The 16978-nt window shown below is 52.5% G+C and overlaps 2 protein-coding genes across 3 annotated transcripts; one reads left to right on the forward strand and one right to left on the reverse strand.

Annotated features, from left to right (window-relative positions):
• The first annotated feature begins 482 nt into the window (after nt 1-482).
• On the forward strand, nt 483-2761 carry ZNF672 (zinc finger protein 672). The gene is given in 2 exon segments (XM_053572559.1): nt 483-504; nt 562-2761. Coding segments are annotated over 2 exon segments (1350 nt in total). The 3' UTR covers nt 1890-2761.
• Nucleotides 2269-11984, reverse strand: ZNF692 (zinc finger protein 692). 2 transcript variants are annotated; one of them, XM_053573339.1, is made up of 12 exons: nt 11666-11984; nt 10924-11114; nt 10628-10659; nt 10044-10307; nt 9453-9501; nt 9229-9360; nt 8709-8927; nt 8542-8619; nt 8365-8443; nt 6943-7057; nt 3928-4027; nt 2269-3775 (listed from the first exon to the last, which is right to left on the reverse strand). In XM_053573339.1, the coding sequence occupies exons 2-12, from the start codon at nt 11100-11102 to the stop codon at nt 3469-3471; spliced, it is 1554 nt and encodes a 517-aa protein (XP_053429314.1). In that variant the 5' UTR covers nt 11103-11114; nt 11666-11984; the 3' UTR covers nt 2269-3468. The 2 variants fall into 2 exon arrangements, with proteins under 2 accessions (XP_053429314.1, XP_053429313.1); XM_053573338.1 differs by having other exon boundaries at nt 8709-8930.
• Between the last annotated feature and the right edge of the window lie 4994 nt (nt 11985-16978).

A 16978-nucleotide genomic window follows, 5' to 3' on the forward strand; every position in this document is an offset into this window, starting at 1 on the left:
TGAAGCTTCCCTCACTCTCTTGCCACTCACTCCTGCTGTGCTCCTGGTTCTTAACAGGCCTGGTACTGGTTTACACAGGGGATTGGAACTCCAGCAGTAGGACGCCTGTGGTCTGTCCTCCCCCCCCCCACAGCCCTTCCAGGTAGTACACCCTCTATTTCTGGGATTCCTATAGTTTTGCTTCCTGTTGGAGAGGGGAATTGGGAAATGGACCACTTGAGGAAATGACAGGAAACAGAGAGTTCACCTTCCTGTCCCCATTCTCTAAGACTGAGCTGCTGCAGGTGTGGCCCGGGCTAACTGAGACCTTCTCCCTACAGGCTCACGGGGCAGGGTAAACCCGAGCACTGCCCACCTATGGAACAGCTGTAACACCTGCCTATGAGGGAAGGAATTCTAGAAGTTACAGACCACTTTTCGAGGCCTCTCCCTTTTCTGTTACCTTTCCCTTTGCAGGCCCTAAGAAAACTAAAAGGCACAGCATGAGGCGGCGAGCCCCACGGTGTGAGTGGTATACTTCCACGTGAGCTGTCCTCGCCACGTTCACCGTGGCGGTATCAGCCACGCCAGGAAGACCTTAGACGTGCAGTGAGTGCGGCAAGAGTTTCCGCTATAGCTCAGCGCTGTTGCGGCAGGAGCGCACCCACAGCCGGGGTGGCGGCAGCGGCTTCCTCTGCCTGGAGTGCGGGGCGAGCTGTGCGCGGACCACTGACCTCTGGGCACACAGGCGCACACACGCTGGCCAGACCCTCGACGTCTGCAGCGAGTGTGGCCAGAACTTCCGCCACAGTGGCCGCCTGGACCTGCACTTGAGCTATCATCGGCGGGGTCAGGCCTGCTTCTGCCACCTCTGCGGCCGCCGTTTCACCCACCTCCTGGCGCTGCTGGTGCACCGACGTCACCGACACCCGCCTGAGCGGCCCCGCCGCTGTCCACTGTGCGTCCGTGCCTTCCGTCAGAGCGCGTTGACTTTCCACCAGGCACAGGCACACCCTCTGGGAGTAAGCTTTGCCACTGCTGACTCACCCTACAGCTGTGCCGAGTGCCCGCAGGCCTTCCACAGCGGTGCTGGGCTGCAGAGTCACACTCGCATCCACCTGGCCCAGAGCCCCGTGTCCCAGGGCCCCTGTGACCCCGACACTCACCAATGTGGCGTGTGTGGCAAAAGCTTCAGCAAGAACTCCACACTAACACGACACTTGCAGACCCATGCTGGGGAGAAGCCTTTCAGGTGTCCCGAATGCGGCAAGGGCTTCTTGGAGAGTGCCACACTGGTGCGCCATCAGCGCACGCACACTGGAGAGAAGCCATACACTTGTGGGGACTGTGGGCGCTGCTTCAGTGAGAGTTCCACGTTGCTGCGCCACCGGCGCAGCCACCAGGGCACAAGGCCACACGCGTGCACCACCTGCGGCAAGTGCTTCGGGCAGCGATCTGACCTGGTAGTGCACCAGCGGATCCACACGGGTGAGAGGCCTTTCCCATGCCCCAACTGTGGCCACCGCTTTAGCGACCGCTCAGACCTCACTAAGCACCGGCGCACACACACGGGCGAGAGGCCTTACCGCTGCGAGCTGTGTGGCAAACAGTTCACCTGTGTGTCAAACCTCAACGTGCACCGGCGCAACCACACCGGCCACAAGCCACACAAATGCCCTGAGTGTGGCAAAGCCTTCAGCGTAGCCTCCAAGCTTGCACTGCATCGCAAGACGCACCTGGGTGAGCGCCCAGCGGTGTGCACGGAGTGCGGCAAATGCTTCAGCCACAGCCGCTCACTGTCGCAACACCAGCGAACCCACGCACGCACCCGCTCTGCTGCAGCCACCACACTGGCCGCAGCCCCCATCTTTGTGGGGCCAGCAGGACAGGGCTCTTCATGTCCCAGTTGAAAGAGACTTGCTAAGAGGCTCCTCTGGAGGTGGTTGGGCGAGCATCAACATCACACCACAGCAATGGTAGTCACCTCCCAGACTGAGATTGGGAAAAGACCTTGCAGTGACTAGCTGACTTCTCAGCTTCTGATGTAGCCCTTCACCGGCCCTGCCTCTCCACCTGCTTTGTCAAGTCTTTCCCCCACCTTAGTCCTCATACTGCCGTGTAGGTACAGGGAAATGGGGATACCTCTCAGACCCTGTGTGTGAGAGAGCCCAGGTGTTGGCATTTCCCATTGCTATGACTGTGCTGTGCTGTTTTCTTCCCTGTTTCTCTGCCTGCGTTGTTTTCTCTTGTCTCATCTCCTTATTGCAGCCTGTATCTCCTCTGCTTCTCCTTCCCTGGTCCCTTTGCTGTCCTGTCACAGGTCACTGGCCCTGTAGTCTTGCCTCTTGATTCCACCTGTTAATCTAATGTTTTACCCCTCTGCTTCCAAGAAGGAAGGTGTAGAGGTGGGAAATTTGCAGTTAAGAGAAGGATGTGTCCATGCTGGGAGCTGCCTGATCCCTGGCAGAGGTGGCCTAACTGGTGAAGGAGAGGGCCAGGGCCCTCCACATGGTCACTTACCTGTCCCCAGGGCAGATCAAGGTGTCTCTCAGGACAGTGTTCTCCAGCCAGACTGGGGACATTTGCCCTGGTACCTAGGCCAGACCATATGTCCATGGAGATAGGTGCTATCAAGTAGGGCATCAGAATGTTTCTAAGTCTGGCTTGGAACTCCGGGGAATACCCACAGAGGAGGAATGTGCAGGATGGCAAGTCCCCCCTGGAACTGGCCAACAGCTTTTTGTTTATGGCTCCTGAAATAAAGAGTGGTTTGGGTTCCGGATGCTAAGAACCCCTTTCATCAAACTCAAGGCTGCTGTATTCACAGATTTAGGGAATGGCTCACAATCCAGGTTCTTTCCCAGTCCCAAGTTCCTTGTCCCTTCCCAAGGCAACTCAGTGATCTTGCCTGTGGGACTGACCCTAGATTCTGCACTAGAAGGCTAGACTTCAGAATTCCACATTAGGTTTTCTCAGTGACAAGTACAAGATGGCCTAGGATCGTATACCTCTATTTCTGCTCCAGGGGTGTCTTCCACTCCCAGGGGTGACCCAGCACTCTCTAGACTGTCATAGCCTGCTCTACTTGAATGTGAGGGTGGATGTCCTATTCCACAGGAAGGGCTGCCAGAGGGAGCCTGGAAAGAAATTTGGGCCCCCAGGGTCAAAGCAGGTGAGGGCCTGCAGGAGGAACAGAGCCTACACCTAAGTTGCATTCTGGCACATTCTAATAGAGCCTCCTTTCAAAGAGATCCCAGATTCCTGCACCTCAGCTGCCAAAGCAGTTGCTCTGTCCACACATGCCCACTCAAAATTCTGTTTATTCTGGACTTTAGGAAGACTAGAGTTAGTCCAGATGTCCTAGATCCCAGTTTTGCCCCCAGTCTGTGCTCCGGTCGCCCTAGTTCTAGAGGACCAAGCATCTGGAGTTTGTCCTCTGAGCTCTCTCCTTGCTGCTTTTCTGTCTCTGGGTCTGGCTCCCTGAAGAGCTTATTGCTGGGGGAACAGGGGTAGAGACTGAGGAGATGGAGAGGGCCTGGATTCCTCACTGGGCCCTGGGGGTTCAGGGGCAGAAACATTAGGACAAGGCTCCAAAGGGCCACTGGGTGATTCTTGTGGGGCTGGGAACAGAGCCGGGTGACTTTTGCTACAGTGGGCTGCAACACTGTCTGGTTTCTCAAAGCGCTTGCCACAGAACTCACAGGGGAAGCGCAAGGCGGCCACCATCTCTGCATGCTTGCGCCGGTGCCAGTTCAGAGAGGCCTTCTGGCGGCAGGTGAACCCGCATATCTCACACCTGGAGCCAGGGACATAGGAAGGAGGAAGGGGTCTCGGCCCATCTTGACTTCCCCAGGGTTCTTCCTGTTTCCCACTGCCCAGATGTCCTCCTTACCCTACCCCCACCCCCACCCCCATCCCTGGCCCTCAGATACCCTCCCCAGCACTCACTGGAGGGGCTTCTCTCCAGTGTGGATGCGCCTGTGGATGACAAGGTTGCTGCTAGTACGGAAAGACCGAGCGCAGAACTCACAGATGTAGTCCCGGGTGTCTGCAGGCACAGGAAGGACACTCTAATACCTGCCCCTGCTTGGGACCCCTCCTCTGCACCCCCACCCACTGTCCCCACAGGAGGGCACCCATACTAGGTAACAGGAGGCCTGGGCTCTATTTAGCTGTGCAAACGATGGGGTGTGTCTGGCCTTCTGTCACCTTCGGGGCCAGGACAACTGAGTGAGATGGGAACAAAGAGAATGCTGACACCCCACCCCAAACCTCCCCACATCTGAGTCTTTACTCTGGCTCTCTGCCATAGGAGGCACAAAGAACAGAGAGCTAAGTGCTCACATGTAGACTGAAGGCTTTGGGCAGCAGCCAAGCAGGGGCCTGGAATCAGCGACAGGAATTAGAAATGAAGTCCAAGGCCCAAGGATAGTCCCTGGCACCTGGAAGCCTCCACCCATTCTGGCCCGCCTAGCCCACCTGTCCCAGCCCCTGCAAGTGCCCTGTGGTGCTCTGTGGGCACCCAGTTTTTCTCTCCTCCCTGTACCTGTCCTCCCTACTAGTTCCAACACAACTGCCTATTGCTGGTGTCACAGTGACCCCAGCAGCTCCTGCAGACTGCTGTGTGTTTCTCCTATACTGCCAAACTGCAGGGCCCACAGAAGAGGTGTCTCTTTCTCATAGTGCCTCTGTACCTCCACCACCTCTCTGAAGACTCCACCACCAGACTGTCACATACCTATAGCCTCCCTTGATCCCTGTTACTCACCCTCAGTCCACACAGCTGTGGCTCCAGACCCTCTACTCCCGTCAGCCACTGCTACTGCTGCTATCCAGCCCTCTGGCCCTCTGTTCCCTGACCTCAATGACCTCATCCCCACCCTCCTCTGCCACCACTCCCACACTATGTCCAAGCACAGCAGATGTGCAATTTCAAGCCGCCTCAGTTCTGGCCAGGGTGTCCCACCTTGTCCTGCTTTGACAGTCCTGGGGCACTTTCCCCATCCCCATTCAGGTCCACTTCCAAGACCATGTCTGTTGCCTTTCTTACTCATTACCAATATGCCTGCCCCTTGTGCCCCTGTCTATACCTGCTCTGTTAAAGCCCGACTTAGGGTAAACACAGCCCTCAATCTGCCCTGCACATATGTCCTGAGAGGCATAGGCCTGCCCTCAGCCTCTCCTTTCCTTCTACAACCACAAACTTCAAAGGTCCTTATGTGTCTGTATTTCCACAGTCAGTTCACTTCTACTTTCTGAAATCCAGAAGACATCTCACACTACCTCCTCTCTCTACCAGCCTCTAATACTCCCAGCCCATCATCCTCACCAAGAAGAGAGAACATACCAGGAAATAACCACTACATCCTATGCCCATGAAGTCCATGAACCAATGTACCCCGTGCCCACACACATAAAATGTCCAGCTATTCTGTGGCTGCCCTTCAAGAACTACCCCTTTTCATTTGAGGTCCCCATCAGCAAACTCCTCTCTCTGTGGAATCATTCGTAGAACCTACAGCCTTCTAGCTAAACCCCATTTCTCCGTTCTTCACAGTACAACTCCACAGTTGTCCAGACTTCCTGTCTCTACTCAGCTCCACTCTGACTGAACCCACTCCATTTCTGGCTATCACCCCTAAAGCTCGACTGCCCCTCTTGTCTGTGCCATCTTATCATCTTCTAGTTGAGGATGGCTTCCCACTAAACTCTGCCCTCACCCCTTTCTCCTGGGGGGGCTTCCATTCTCTGACCTCCCTGTCACGCCCTCACCCTACAATATCCTGGCCTGTGGCACTGGCAGTCACCCACCTCCCCAGCACTTTCTGCACTTGGCCTGCACTGCAATGGCCTGAGTGCAGACCCCTCCAAATCCACATTCACCCCTGTGTGTGATGATCCAGCCCCATGGCGCCAAGAAGTACCAGTATGCTCCCAACACAAATTTATATTTCTGCCCAACAACTGTCCTATCTTGGTCTCTAGACTCAGCTTTCCTGGATATTTAATTAACATATCTCAAATGAAATTTCCCTCTCCCCAAGCCTGTTTCTCCCTTGTTTTCAGGAAACTATGTCACCTTTTGCCCAGTTCTCCAAGTCATCCCTGACCTCACTGCCCAGGCCACCAGGAATGGCTGGATTCTGTCCTGGCTCCATTTGTACACATGTCAGCCTCCAGCCACTTCTCCCTGACCTGATAGCTACCAGCACATCCATCACTGCCTGCATATACACCTGTTGTCACAGCGAGGCTTAGCACCTGGCTCCATCCATTTGCAGTCCCCCTATTTACACGGCAGCCATAGTGACTTGTTAGGTCAGCCTCATTCCTCTTCTGTTCAAGACCCTGTGATGGTGCCAATCTTACCCAAAGCAGGGGCCAAACCATCTATGTGTCCTTCCTTCCTTCCTTACTTCCTTCCTTCCTCCCTCCCTCCCTCCCTATTCCTGGACTGTACTATGAAAATACCACCTTAGGGCTTTCACACGTGTGCAGACTATGGGGACAGGTCTCCATTCCTCCCTTCACTCAGGTCCTTGTTCAGAGCATCTCTCTTTCTACAACAGCAACTCTTCCTATGCCCTATTCTTTCCCCTGCTTCCCTGTCTCCTCACAGCCCTATGCCACTGGAGTGGACAGGTCAGGGCTGTCTGCTTTGCTCGCTGCTGCACATAGCACCTGGAAAGGCCTCAAGCAGGCAGGTGCTCCAAACACAGGGAGTGTAGCATGAATGAGAGGCATCCCTCAGAAAGAGGGGAAGGGCCCCAGGGGGCAGTGACAGGACCCATAGAGGGAGGTTATGGAACCTACACAAGGGGAGCCCCTCAGAGGAGGCGGGGAGTCCCAACAGGGAGGCAGGAGCTCAGGAGAGGTGGGGACCCTGGGACGTGAGAGGAGGGGAGAGTGGGAGCCCTGTCGCAGGGGGAGCCCTGGTGACAGGGAAGTAGTGCCACTGCTCACCGCTATGCAGCTTCACGTGTTCCTTCAAGTGCTTCTTAAAGTTGAAGGACTTCCCACAGGCCGGCTCTGGGCAGCAGAAGGACTTCTGATGGACATGCTGGTACTTCTTGTGGTGCTAAGGGAGGACACAGGTGGCAGGGAGAGAAGCAGCAAAAGGGCAGTGCCTTCCGGGAGAGACTGGCTGAGTGGATGTGGAGGGCAGGTTCCTCTGTCTCTCCTGTCTCCTACATCCCAGCAGTTCTCTTGTCATGGCCCATTCATGTCATGGCGACCCAGTTCTCACTCACACTACATCTTTCCATCCTGACCACTAACTCTGCCCTTACCGCCTTCTCCCTGGGCTTCCACTGCCTCACCTCCCTGCCTTGCCTTCACCCTGCAATGTCCTGCAATTTTCCCTGACAAGTGCCACTCCTGGTGATGCTCCTGGAAGGGGAAGTAGTTTGGGTGACTGACTGGAATACAGCAGTAACTCCCGGTGTCCCTGTGGCTTCAGAAACACACACATAGACTCTCAAGGCAGAATACTTCTACGGAAACAAGTTCAATGCAGAAGTATTTCTCTCTTTGACCTGATTTGGCCTCCTAGCTCGATAAATTGCATGGATTGTCCCCTTCTTTGTAATCCATTTCCCATAGTTAAGTTTCAGGGGCTGTTTCAGCCTCCTCTGGTATGTTGACTTGCCCATCAAAAGCTCTTCTCAGCCTAGACTTCACTGTAACTCTACCTTTGTCACTTGATTCCTTTCTATGTTGGTGTCTTCAGGCAGCATTCTCCCACCCTGCACACTCAGGCCTCACCATCTCTGGTTTGTGGCCCTCCCCAAGGCTCTGGCTTGGGCCCTGTGTGGTGTGGGCCTTCCTCCTTTGTGCCTCAAACTCCTCATGCAGTGAGGTTGAGGAATGGACCATCTCCTGGTCCTGCCTGATTTTGGACTACCTACTCCAGCAGACATGCTCAAGCAGCCTGAGTGTGGGCTCTGGAGCCAGGCCACCAGGTGTAGAACCCTAGCACTACCACATACTAGCTGAGGAGCCTTGGGCAATGTTAACCTTTCTGTGTGCCTCAGTTTGGCTATCTGCAAAGTGGGAATAACATCAGCACCTACTCTGTAGGGACATTATGAGGGTCAAAAGACAATACTGTCAAGTGCCTCGAATTGTCATTAGCACCCCATGGGAGCCTGGTGAATGCCACTGTCATCTCTGTGTGGTCCTTGAAGGACCCATGGAACAAGCAGTAGCAAACAGTGGCTCTGTGTGCCTGAAGTGTTGTCTGCTATAACGATCAATTATAGGAAAGCTCTGAGTGTCCACCCTCATCTTCCTGGCTCTGAACCTCCACACCTTGGGCTCCTTTTCCACAGCTTCTCCTTCAGCCCCTTCCCCCTGTCCTGGCAGGTCCCAACCTGTGCCCCTCACATTCAAATACTGCCGGTTGGAGAAGATCCTTCCACAGCCAGGGAAGTCACAAGGCATCAGCTCTCTTTTGGCAGCTTTCCTGGGGGAGGAGAATGAAGAGGAGCACAGGGCTCTGGTCTACTATCCTGTGCCTCTTTTCTATTGCCCTCCTCAGAATCCCATGTCCCCAAATCCTACCTAATTCTTTTGGGGCCGATCTGTTTGGTGTCCTCATCCCAGGCTGGGCTTGGAGCAGATGGGACCTGACTCCCAGTGCTAAAGGCAGCAAAAAAGGAAGAAAGAGCCTTGAAGGAGGGCCATATTCCAGGACACTGCCGCCCTCTCTGTCTCAGCCATCAGGTTACCTGGCCAGGGGCTTAGTCTGCTGGGCTGCTTGAGGGGTCCCCATGAGCTGTGGCTGTACCTTGACTTCCACAGGCACAAGAGCCCTGGAACCCAATGATGATGCTGACAAGGAAGGCACAGCAAGAGGAGTGGAGAGAGCTGCAGGGGCCAGTGGTGTCTCCCCGTCCTTATGTGTGTACGTGACAGGGGAAGGTGGTCGTTGTGGGGTATCTGGCTCACTGCTGAAAGAAGAACAAAGAGTAGTGCCCTTTCTAGGCACCCAGACACCCCCATCTCAATTCTAGGTGCTAACCTGAAAAGACCCCAAACTTGGAACAACCCTACCCCTACCTATACGCTCTACTCATGCCTGCTGTCAGCAGTCTCCCAGAATCTGACTTCACCCCTCAGTACACGGCCAATAGTTCCTTCCACCTCCCTGCCAAACTTACCAACAAACCCATTCCCTTCTGAACTGCCAGACCAGCCACCTCCTCCCTCTCTTGCTCTGCTCAGCATCCTCCCTCAACCCCAACTTGCTCATCTGGAGAAGAGCTGTAGGTCCATAAGCTGGCATCACTGAGCATCTCCTCTTCATCCTCATCATCCTCTTCTTCCTCACCCTCTTCTTCTCCTGGGGGTGGGAAGGTCTCCGGTGGGGGTCCCACTCCTCTGCAGGTGCAAAGAGGTCAAGCCTGAGGTCCTACTCCCTCACCCCCACTATCCATGCAGGTTTACTCTGTCCCTCCTACTTCCATCCTCACCTGGGCAATTTGGCCTCTGGAGTCCTCTCATTATGTTCCGATTCCAAACCTGTTGGCACAGGCAGGGTCAAAGGAGAAGGAATTCTGGGCTCATGGGCTGAGGACAGGTAGAATTCTAAGGTCTGAAGTGATGGAAGACTCTTAAAAAGGAGGGAGGGAGGGACAAATGCTACTGGCATGGAAAAGGGTGTTTTATTTCAGAGATGATACGTTCACATGGTTCAAAAAAAAAGTGTAAAAAGTACACAGTGAAGTCTCCTTTACAATACTGTCCTGTCACCTAGTTCTTCCCACAAGCAACCTGGTTTTCCTATGTGTCCTTCCAGAGATCTTTTAACACATTCACAAGTACACAAAAGTATGTTTCCTTTTCCCTCTTATTTTCCAGCAATGACAGTATACCATACAAGTACCACCTATTCTGTGTTTTGCTTTCTATACCTAACAATGTATTTGAGGATATATTTTCTTGTCAGCATAGAGCTTTTCCATTGAGAAAGAATTAGTTTTAGAGAACTGGCCTCTGAGCTACAGAAAATGAGAAATCTTTTTCCTCCCTTTTCTCCAGAATTACTCTTTGTCCCAGCCTACCTGCAGGCTCCTGCCCGCTCCTGGCCTCTGGGCACCAACTTCTCTGGGCAGTATATGGACGAGAGGCTGGCTTGGATGCCTCTGTAGGTGTAGGGCTCAAAGAGGGTCCCCAGGAGAAGGTGTGGCCCGCTGAGCACTCCCACACAAGATCCCCATCTTCACCCCCAGGCCCCCGAAGCCCAGGCACCAGGCTGCATTTTCGGCTGTGGGCATGAGATAAGAGCACCAGATACTGCAGACCCTTGGGAGGCAAAGGCTCAGGACCTGGAGGGGTGGAGGAAGCAGTCAGTCTGAGCTGGGAGGCCTCCTCCTCTCTCTCTTCTCACCCTAGACAGCTCTGCCCCTCCTAACTCCTGGGCAACCTCAGCCCTAGTCATTTATTATTCTCCAAAGCCCAGACCCCCCAAGGTCCTGATACAGGTCCCCTCCTCAAAGGCTGCCCTATCAAACTACCCTGGGATCCCCAATTCACCCCCTCCAAACTCAGGGTTCCCTTTGATCCAACCCACTTGAGGAACGTGTTTCTGGGTCTCCCTGTGGCCCCTCTTTCCTCTGGCTGCTACCCTCAGCAATCCCCTGCCTACCTGCACAGAGGATGCATCCTGAAGAAGTGTACCTGCCAGCAGAAGAGGCAGATCAGCTCAGGGCCCAGGTGGCCCCCAACCACCCTCTTTCTTGGGCACTCACACATGTGAAGAGCCAGCCTTAAGGGCACCCTATTCACTGGGACCATGAAGAGGGGAACAAGACCCAGGGAGGAATTACATAGGCGCTCCTGATGGAATGGGAACCTGGTCTGGAAGGGAGCTGCGGGGCAGTGCTTGACCCTGGAGAGTGGGCTAAGGACTGTTGCCTGGGCGCCCGCCCCAGAGCCCCTAACCGGTCCAACAGGAACTTGGCCAGCTGCGAGTGCAGGGAGAAGCCCAGGCGTTCCTTGAGAAGGCACCACTGCTCCATGTGGCCGCCCAGACGTATGCGACACTTGCTGCGGCGAGCATCCAGCTGCCGCCGCTTCTCCCTCCGCTCGCGGGACGTGTCCGCCGCAGGTGAGGAAGCCATGTGCGCCTGGGCCTGGGGTGGGAGGGACACGCCGTCAGAGCCCGCCAACTTGCGGGTCAGAGACCTGACCGCTCCGCCTCTGGGGCCTCGGTTTTTCCATAAGTGAAATGGGGCGGTACTAAGCTATCCTAAGTGCAGCTCACTCTTTAACTTCACAGGGTGTGCGAGCTCGGCGCTGTGACAGGTGTCGTGGGTGGGAGGAAGGTTCGGAGAATCAAAGTCAGAACAAAGACCCTTTCCGCCGAATGAAGGGGTGCGAACCTTCCCCAGGATATTTCAACTAGGGTGTGGGCACTGACATTTCATCTTGAGAGCATCAGCCTTTACTGGTTTACATAAGGAAGGAGCGTGTCCTGGCGTGCAACTGGGGGTGCTCTCATTGCTGGGTTCAGTGGGGGCAGGGTCGGGGACAGACGTCTGGGGTGCTCCCAAACCCATCCTGGTCCGTACCGCTTAACACTCATAATGCATAGAACCGAGCAATCCCAAAGGCGGCTCCGCAGCCGCCGGGAGGCCCTGCCGCGACACGCCCCCACCCGGCCGGCACCCCCACTGGGCCTTACCTGCGCGCCCCCGCCCGCCTTCACCGCAACTGCGCCTGCGCCTCCTCGGCCTCGCGCGCAGGCCGGGAGAGCGGCGGGAGCACAGGGGCCCACCTCGCGCGCGCCGATGTCGTTTCTCTTTTAAAAAGAAACCGTCCCCTTCCGCGTCGGAGACGCCAGCACGGAACTGGGTCTCAGGCCGAGGAAGCGGGGCGGGCTGAGGGCTAGTGGCTCGAGCCTGCGCAGTGGCTGCGCCGCGCAGCGCCTGCCGGGAAATATGGTTCTGCGCGGTGGTGGCTCACGCGTGTCGCGCAGCCTGGAAGAGAGTCTCGCTTGCGTTGCTTTTGAAGTGAGCACCTACGCCAGATGACCGAGACCTGCAGCGACGTATAGAAGTCAGGGCCACGCCCTCCTTCACGCTGGCCCCAGCCCTAAGCCATCCAGGGAAGTTGCCTCTTTGGTACCGGTTTCATCTTCACCTCAGAGTCTTCTGAGTCGCGGCGTCGGGTTCCGCCGCGTCAGCCTCCCCGAAAATTGGCTAGAGCCTCCTCCGGGATGCAGGGGCCCCGTTACAGTCCTTTGTCTCTATTGGCAGCAAAAGTTTTCCGAAAAGTCCGGATTCTCTGTGGGCTCCTTCTCACTTCTTAGTTCCATTTCCTCAAAGGGAGCTTTCCTGTCCTGAAGCCACTTCGTTGGCGCTTCGTACGGTCGCTGCAGCGCCGCATTGCTAAATGCAGTGGTTATTTCTCTTTACGTATCTTCCCTGAGCAGCTTGTAATTATGGGGATCTCTTCTTCCTCATCTGTGTGGTTCCCGCTCTTCTTCCCTCCAGTTTGACTTTTGTGATTTCACTTACTCCTCGTTTTCCTCCCTCTTCGTTTGCATCTCCTTTCATTTGGATCCTCCTGTTCTCTGGCTCATGCCCTGGGCCAAGTATCCTCTCTTCTGGGCATGTTCTCTTCATGGGTGATCTAATCAAGTTCCATGTCTTTAAGTACATTGTTGGCTCCCAGATTTGAATTTGCAGCCTAACGCCCTTTCAGCTCCAGACATATATATATATACACACATACAGAGGATGCCAAAAAAAGGTATACATACTTTTAACAACTGTATTAAAATTGTAATACTCAAGTCAGTAGATATTATTACAATTTTAGTACATATTTTTTTCTTTCTTAAAATATGTATGCTTTTTGGCACACTCTGTGTATGTAAAAACTGCCCGGTTATACTTTCACACTTAACTGAGTTATCCACTTAATGAATATGTAAAGAGTTTAGGATAGTGCCTGGCAGGTAGAGAGCACTGACAGGAGCTAGCTGATATTTTCTCAAACGTGGCTATAGCAAACATACAACACTTAATAATGCTGCTTCCCTCCCCCATCTCAGAATCTATGCTATCATCCACCCACTTGCTCGGACCAAAAACCAGGGAGTCAGCCTTAACTCTTCCTTTTGTGACATCCGAACCATATATGTCAGGTGCCAGTGGCCCTATCTCCAAAGATAGGTCTTGAATCCAATCACTTCTGATCCTCCCTACTGCTAAAATCATACTCAAAGCCACCTGTATTTATTTTTTGTGGTTGCTATAACAAATCATCACAAACTTGGTGGCTGAAAAAACAGCAAAAATTTACTCTCTTACAGTTCTAGAAACTGGAAGTCAAGGTATGGGCAGAACCACACACCCTATAAAGGTTCTAGGGGGAAAAGAAGTTCTAGGGGAGAATCCATCCCTTGTTCCTTGTGATTCCACTGTTTGCTGGCATTCTCTGCCTTGTGGCCACATTGCCTCTTCTTCTGTGTCAAATCTCTCTTTGCTTCTTTTACAGGGATGCTTGTGAATGCATTTAAGAGTCCACTTGAGTAATCCAAATAATTTTCTCATTTCAATATCCTAAAAACAATTAATTTGCTAAGGGATATCATATAAGGTAATCTTAACAGGTTCCAGGGATCAGGACATGGATTCTTTCCCAGGACCATTTTTTATCTCACCATTTCTCACCTAGTCCGTGGTCACACCTTCCTAACAGATCTGCCTTCTATTTTACCTTGTGCTCTCACAAAGCAGAGAAAGTGACCCCCAGGAACAAATTTCTTAGCCCTTCAGTGGTCTCTAGGGCAATTCAGACCCTTACCATAGCCAGAAGGCCCTATGCTGTTTGGTCATGGGCTGTTTTTCTGGCATCTTTCCCTACTTGGTCTGCTTTTTTGTAGCCCTGCCCACCTCAGTGCTATTTCTCTAGTGTCAAGTACAATGGAGGGAGTTAACCTCTTTAAAGCCCTTGCTCCCGCCCCCCCGACACACACACACACTCGGCTTGTTGCCTGTAGCTCAAGTGGCTAAGGCACCAGCCACATACACCAGAGCTGGTGGGTTGGAATCCAGCCCCCGCTTGCCAAACAACAATGATAAATACAACCAAAAAATAGCTGGGCGTTGTGGCAGGTGCCTGTAGTCCCAGCTACTTGGGAGGCTGAGGCAAGAGAATCTCCTAAGCCCAGGAGTTGGAGGTTGCTGTGAGCTGTGATGCCACAGCACTCTACCCAGGGTGACAGCTTGAGGCTCTGTCTCAAAAATAAATAGAGCACTTGCCCCTCTCCTAAACCACTAGCTTTTCATGTGGTTATTTTTTTCTCATCATGTAAATCTCAGCTGTAATGATACCGGAATTTCTTCTTCAGTATGTCCTTGGTCTCAGGGATTTGAAGAATGAATCCCAAACCACAGATCAGTCAGAGTTAAGACAGGATTTATTTTAACAGAAAATAATACAGAAAAAAGCACCAAACCTCTTAACAGTGGGAAAGACGTAAGTCAGAAAATCTCTCTCTCTGCCTGGGTTCTTTGTCTAGGGCTATATGTAGTCGGATGGGTCATTTGTGGTTACATTTGGCCAGGACATGGTAAAAATGAATGGATACAGTCCCTTCCACTTGGGCAAGATAAGTGAGTGCATTAATGAATGGATATAGCGCTTTCCCCTGGGGCAAGATGAATGATTGAATTACTGAATGAATACAGTCCCTTCCTGGGACAAGATGAATGAGTGCATTAATGAATGAATACAGTCCATTCATGAAATTGGGCAGGCTTAGGAAACTTACATGAAATTGCCCAGGCTTAGGAAATGAGGGGGTCACCCTGTATGGAGGAACCCTCTATCACCTTTAGGCCAGAGAAATGCTCACAGGGGAGTAGTGCAGCTAGAGAAGGGCTTTCTAAGCTCAAAGGTGGTTCTGGGCTGGGGTTGGCACAGCACAGGCTGTGCCGTGGTCTCCCTCAATTAACTAGGGACGCTTGGGCTTCCGCCCCACTTGCCCTCTCTGCCACACTTGGTTTCTCCAGCTCTTCCTCCCCTTGTCAACTGTACCAACATCATGGGTGGGGGGAGATGCAGAAGGTGCACAGTTCTTTCCAGGGGACTGGCACTGACCAAGCCTGGGTGTACTCCACCCAGAAAGATCCCTTTCCTCAGACATTTTCTACCTCATTTTCTACTTATCTGTTTTCTGCAAAGCACTCGCCATTTCCTGAAATCATTTTAGGACTTAAGTGTGTGTTATTGGCATTTGGTAATAGTATAAACATCCCAAATGGTGTGGTGTCCAAACATTAGCCATCATTAGGAAAAGCCTGGGATGTCCTTTGCATGTTTCTCTTGCTTTGTGGAACCTGTGACTCAGCATATGTGTATGACTAGTACACAGTGGGGCCTATCACCCACCTTGTTATGAGTGAAACTTTTAGATCAGAAGTACAGGACTTGGGGTTACTCAGCCCTTGGGTTAGCTTTGGGGACAACCAGCAAGTCACTGGCATTCTTTTTTTTTTTTTTTTTTTGTAGAGACAGAGTCTCACTTTATGGCCCTCGGTAGAGTGCCGTGGCCTCACACAGCTCACAGCAACCTCCAACTTCTGGGCTTAAGCGATTCTCTTGCCTCAGTCTCCCGAGCAGCTGGGACTACAGGCGCCCACCACAACACCCGGCTATTTTTTTGTTGCAATTTGGCTGGGGCTGGGTTTGAACCCACCACCCTTGGCATATGGGGCCGGCGCCCTACTCACTGAGCCACAGGCGCTGCCAAGTCACTGGCATTCTTGCGGGGACCTGGGACTAGAGCTGCAGTGACTCTGACAGAGGCGCAATGGCAGCTAAATGGGATCTGGCCATTACACTGGGAAGACTGAAGTGACTGGTGGTGGTAAAAATTAAGGTCTTGGCAAAGGCAGCTGATGCCTTAGGACCAAAGAAAGCTAATAGGGGTTGCTGTGTGGGTTACGGTTACTATATTTTTCCCTTCTAAGGTTTCCATTTGGTGCTTCCTTATACCTGCTGTTTTTACTGAGACTATAAATTTTGCTGTAGCTTTTGTTGAAGTATGACAGTAATTGTTCATTGAAGCATTTGATCAAGGCTGCTTTAAAATCTTTATCAGATAATTCTTCCTGACATCTCTTTTACCTTGGTTTTGGCACCTATTGATTGTTCTTTTTTCATTCAGTTTAGGGTCTTCCACAGCCTTTGTGCGATAAGTGATATTCTGTTTTTATTTTATTTTGTTATTTTATGACAGAGTCTCACTTTGTCACCCTCCATAGAGTGCTGTGGCGTCCCATCATAGCTCATAGCAACCTCAAAGTCTTGGGCTGAAGTGATCCCCTTGCCTCAGCCTCCCGGGTAGCTGGGACTACAGGTGCCTGCCACAACATCCATCCATTTTTTAGAGACAGGGTCTTGCTCTTGCTCAGACTGGATGATGTTCTGTTTAAATCTTGATGTTTCTTGTACTGTATTGTGTTAGGAATCTCTGAATCTCATTTATATGTTCTGTTTGAACTGGCTGTCTTTGAACCACTCTATTAAGAAAAGGGAGATCTGCCTCATTTCTCCCAGGCAGAAGTAGAAATTCAGGGTCCCTGCTTGTTCTGCACAAGTATCTAAGGGGGATCCCTATTAATTTGTGAGGGTTAAAATTCTGGTTCCCAATCTGCTCTTGACTGACGTGTTGGTAAGGTGGCCTCAACACCACTGGACAGTGGTGAAAATCTCTGTGTTAGGCATCCATTCACACCACAGCCATCATGGTAGAGTTCATTACTACCAGGTGGACATGGAAGTCAAGTCTTCCCACGCTGTTTCCACTGAGACTGTAAGAATGGACGGGTTTGGTGACTCATCACCAGCCAGCAAGGATGAAAGGCTCAGCAGCACACTTGGCTGTCTCTATTCTAAGACAGCATAGGGACAGAACACAGTCCCAGCTCCACTGCCATATTTTTAAGCCTGCTAACTACAAGGCCTATACTACCCAGTCAGC

The sequence above is a fragment of the Nycticebus coucang genome, chromosome 20 (genome assembly GCF_027406575.1).
Source record: "Nycticebus coucang isolate mNycCou1 chromosome 20, mNycCou1.pri, whole genome shotgun sequence".
NCBI classification, from domain to species: Eukaryota; Metazoa; Chordata; class Mammalia; order Primates; family Lorisidae; genus Nycticebus; species Nycticebus coucang.

Coding starts and splice junctions, on each gene's coding strand:
- ZNF692 (XM_053573338.1), bottom strand. CDS start 11,102: ATGGCTTCCTCACCTGCGGCGGACACGTCCCGCGAGCGGAGGGAGAAG. Junction 8,931..9,228: donor TACAGCTCTTCTCCAGATGA/GCAAGTTGGGGT, acceptor TTCTTCTTTCAG/CAGTGAGCCAGATACCCCAC. Junction 8,620..8,708: donor CAGACTAAGCCCCTGGCCAG/GTAACCTGATGG, acceptor TGCTGCCTTTAG/CACTGGGAGTCAGGTCCCAT.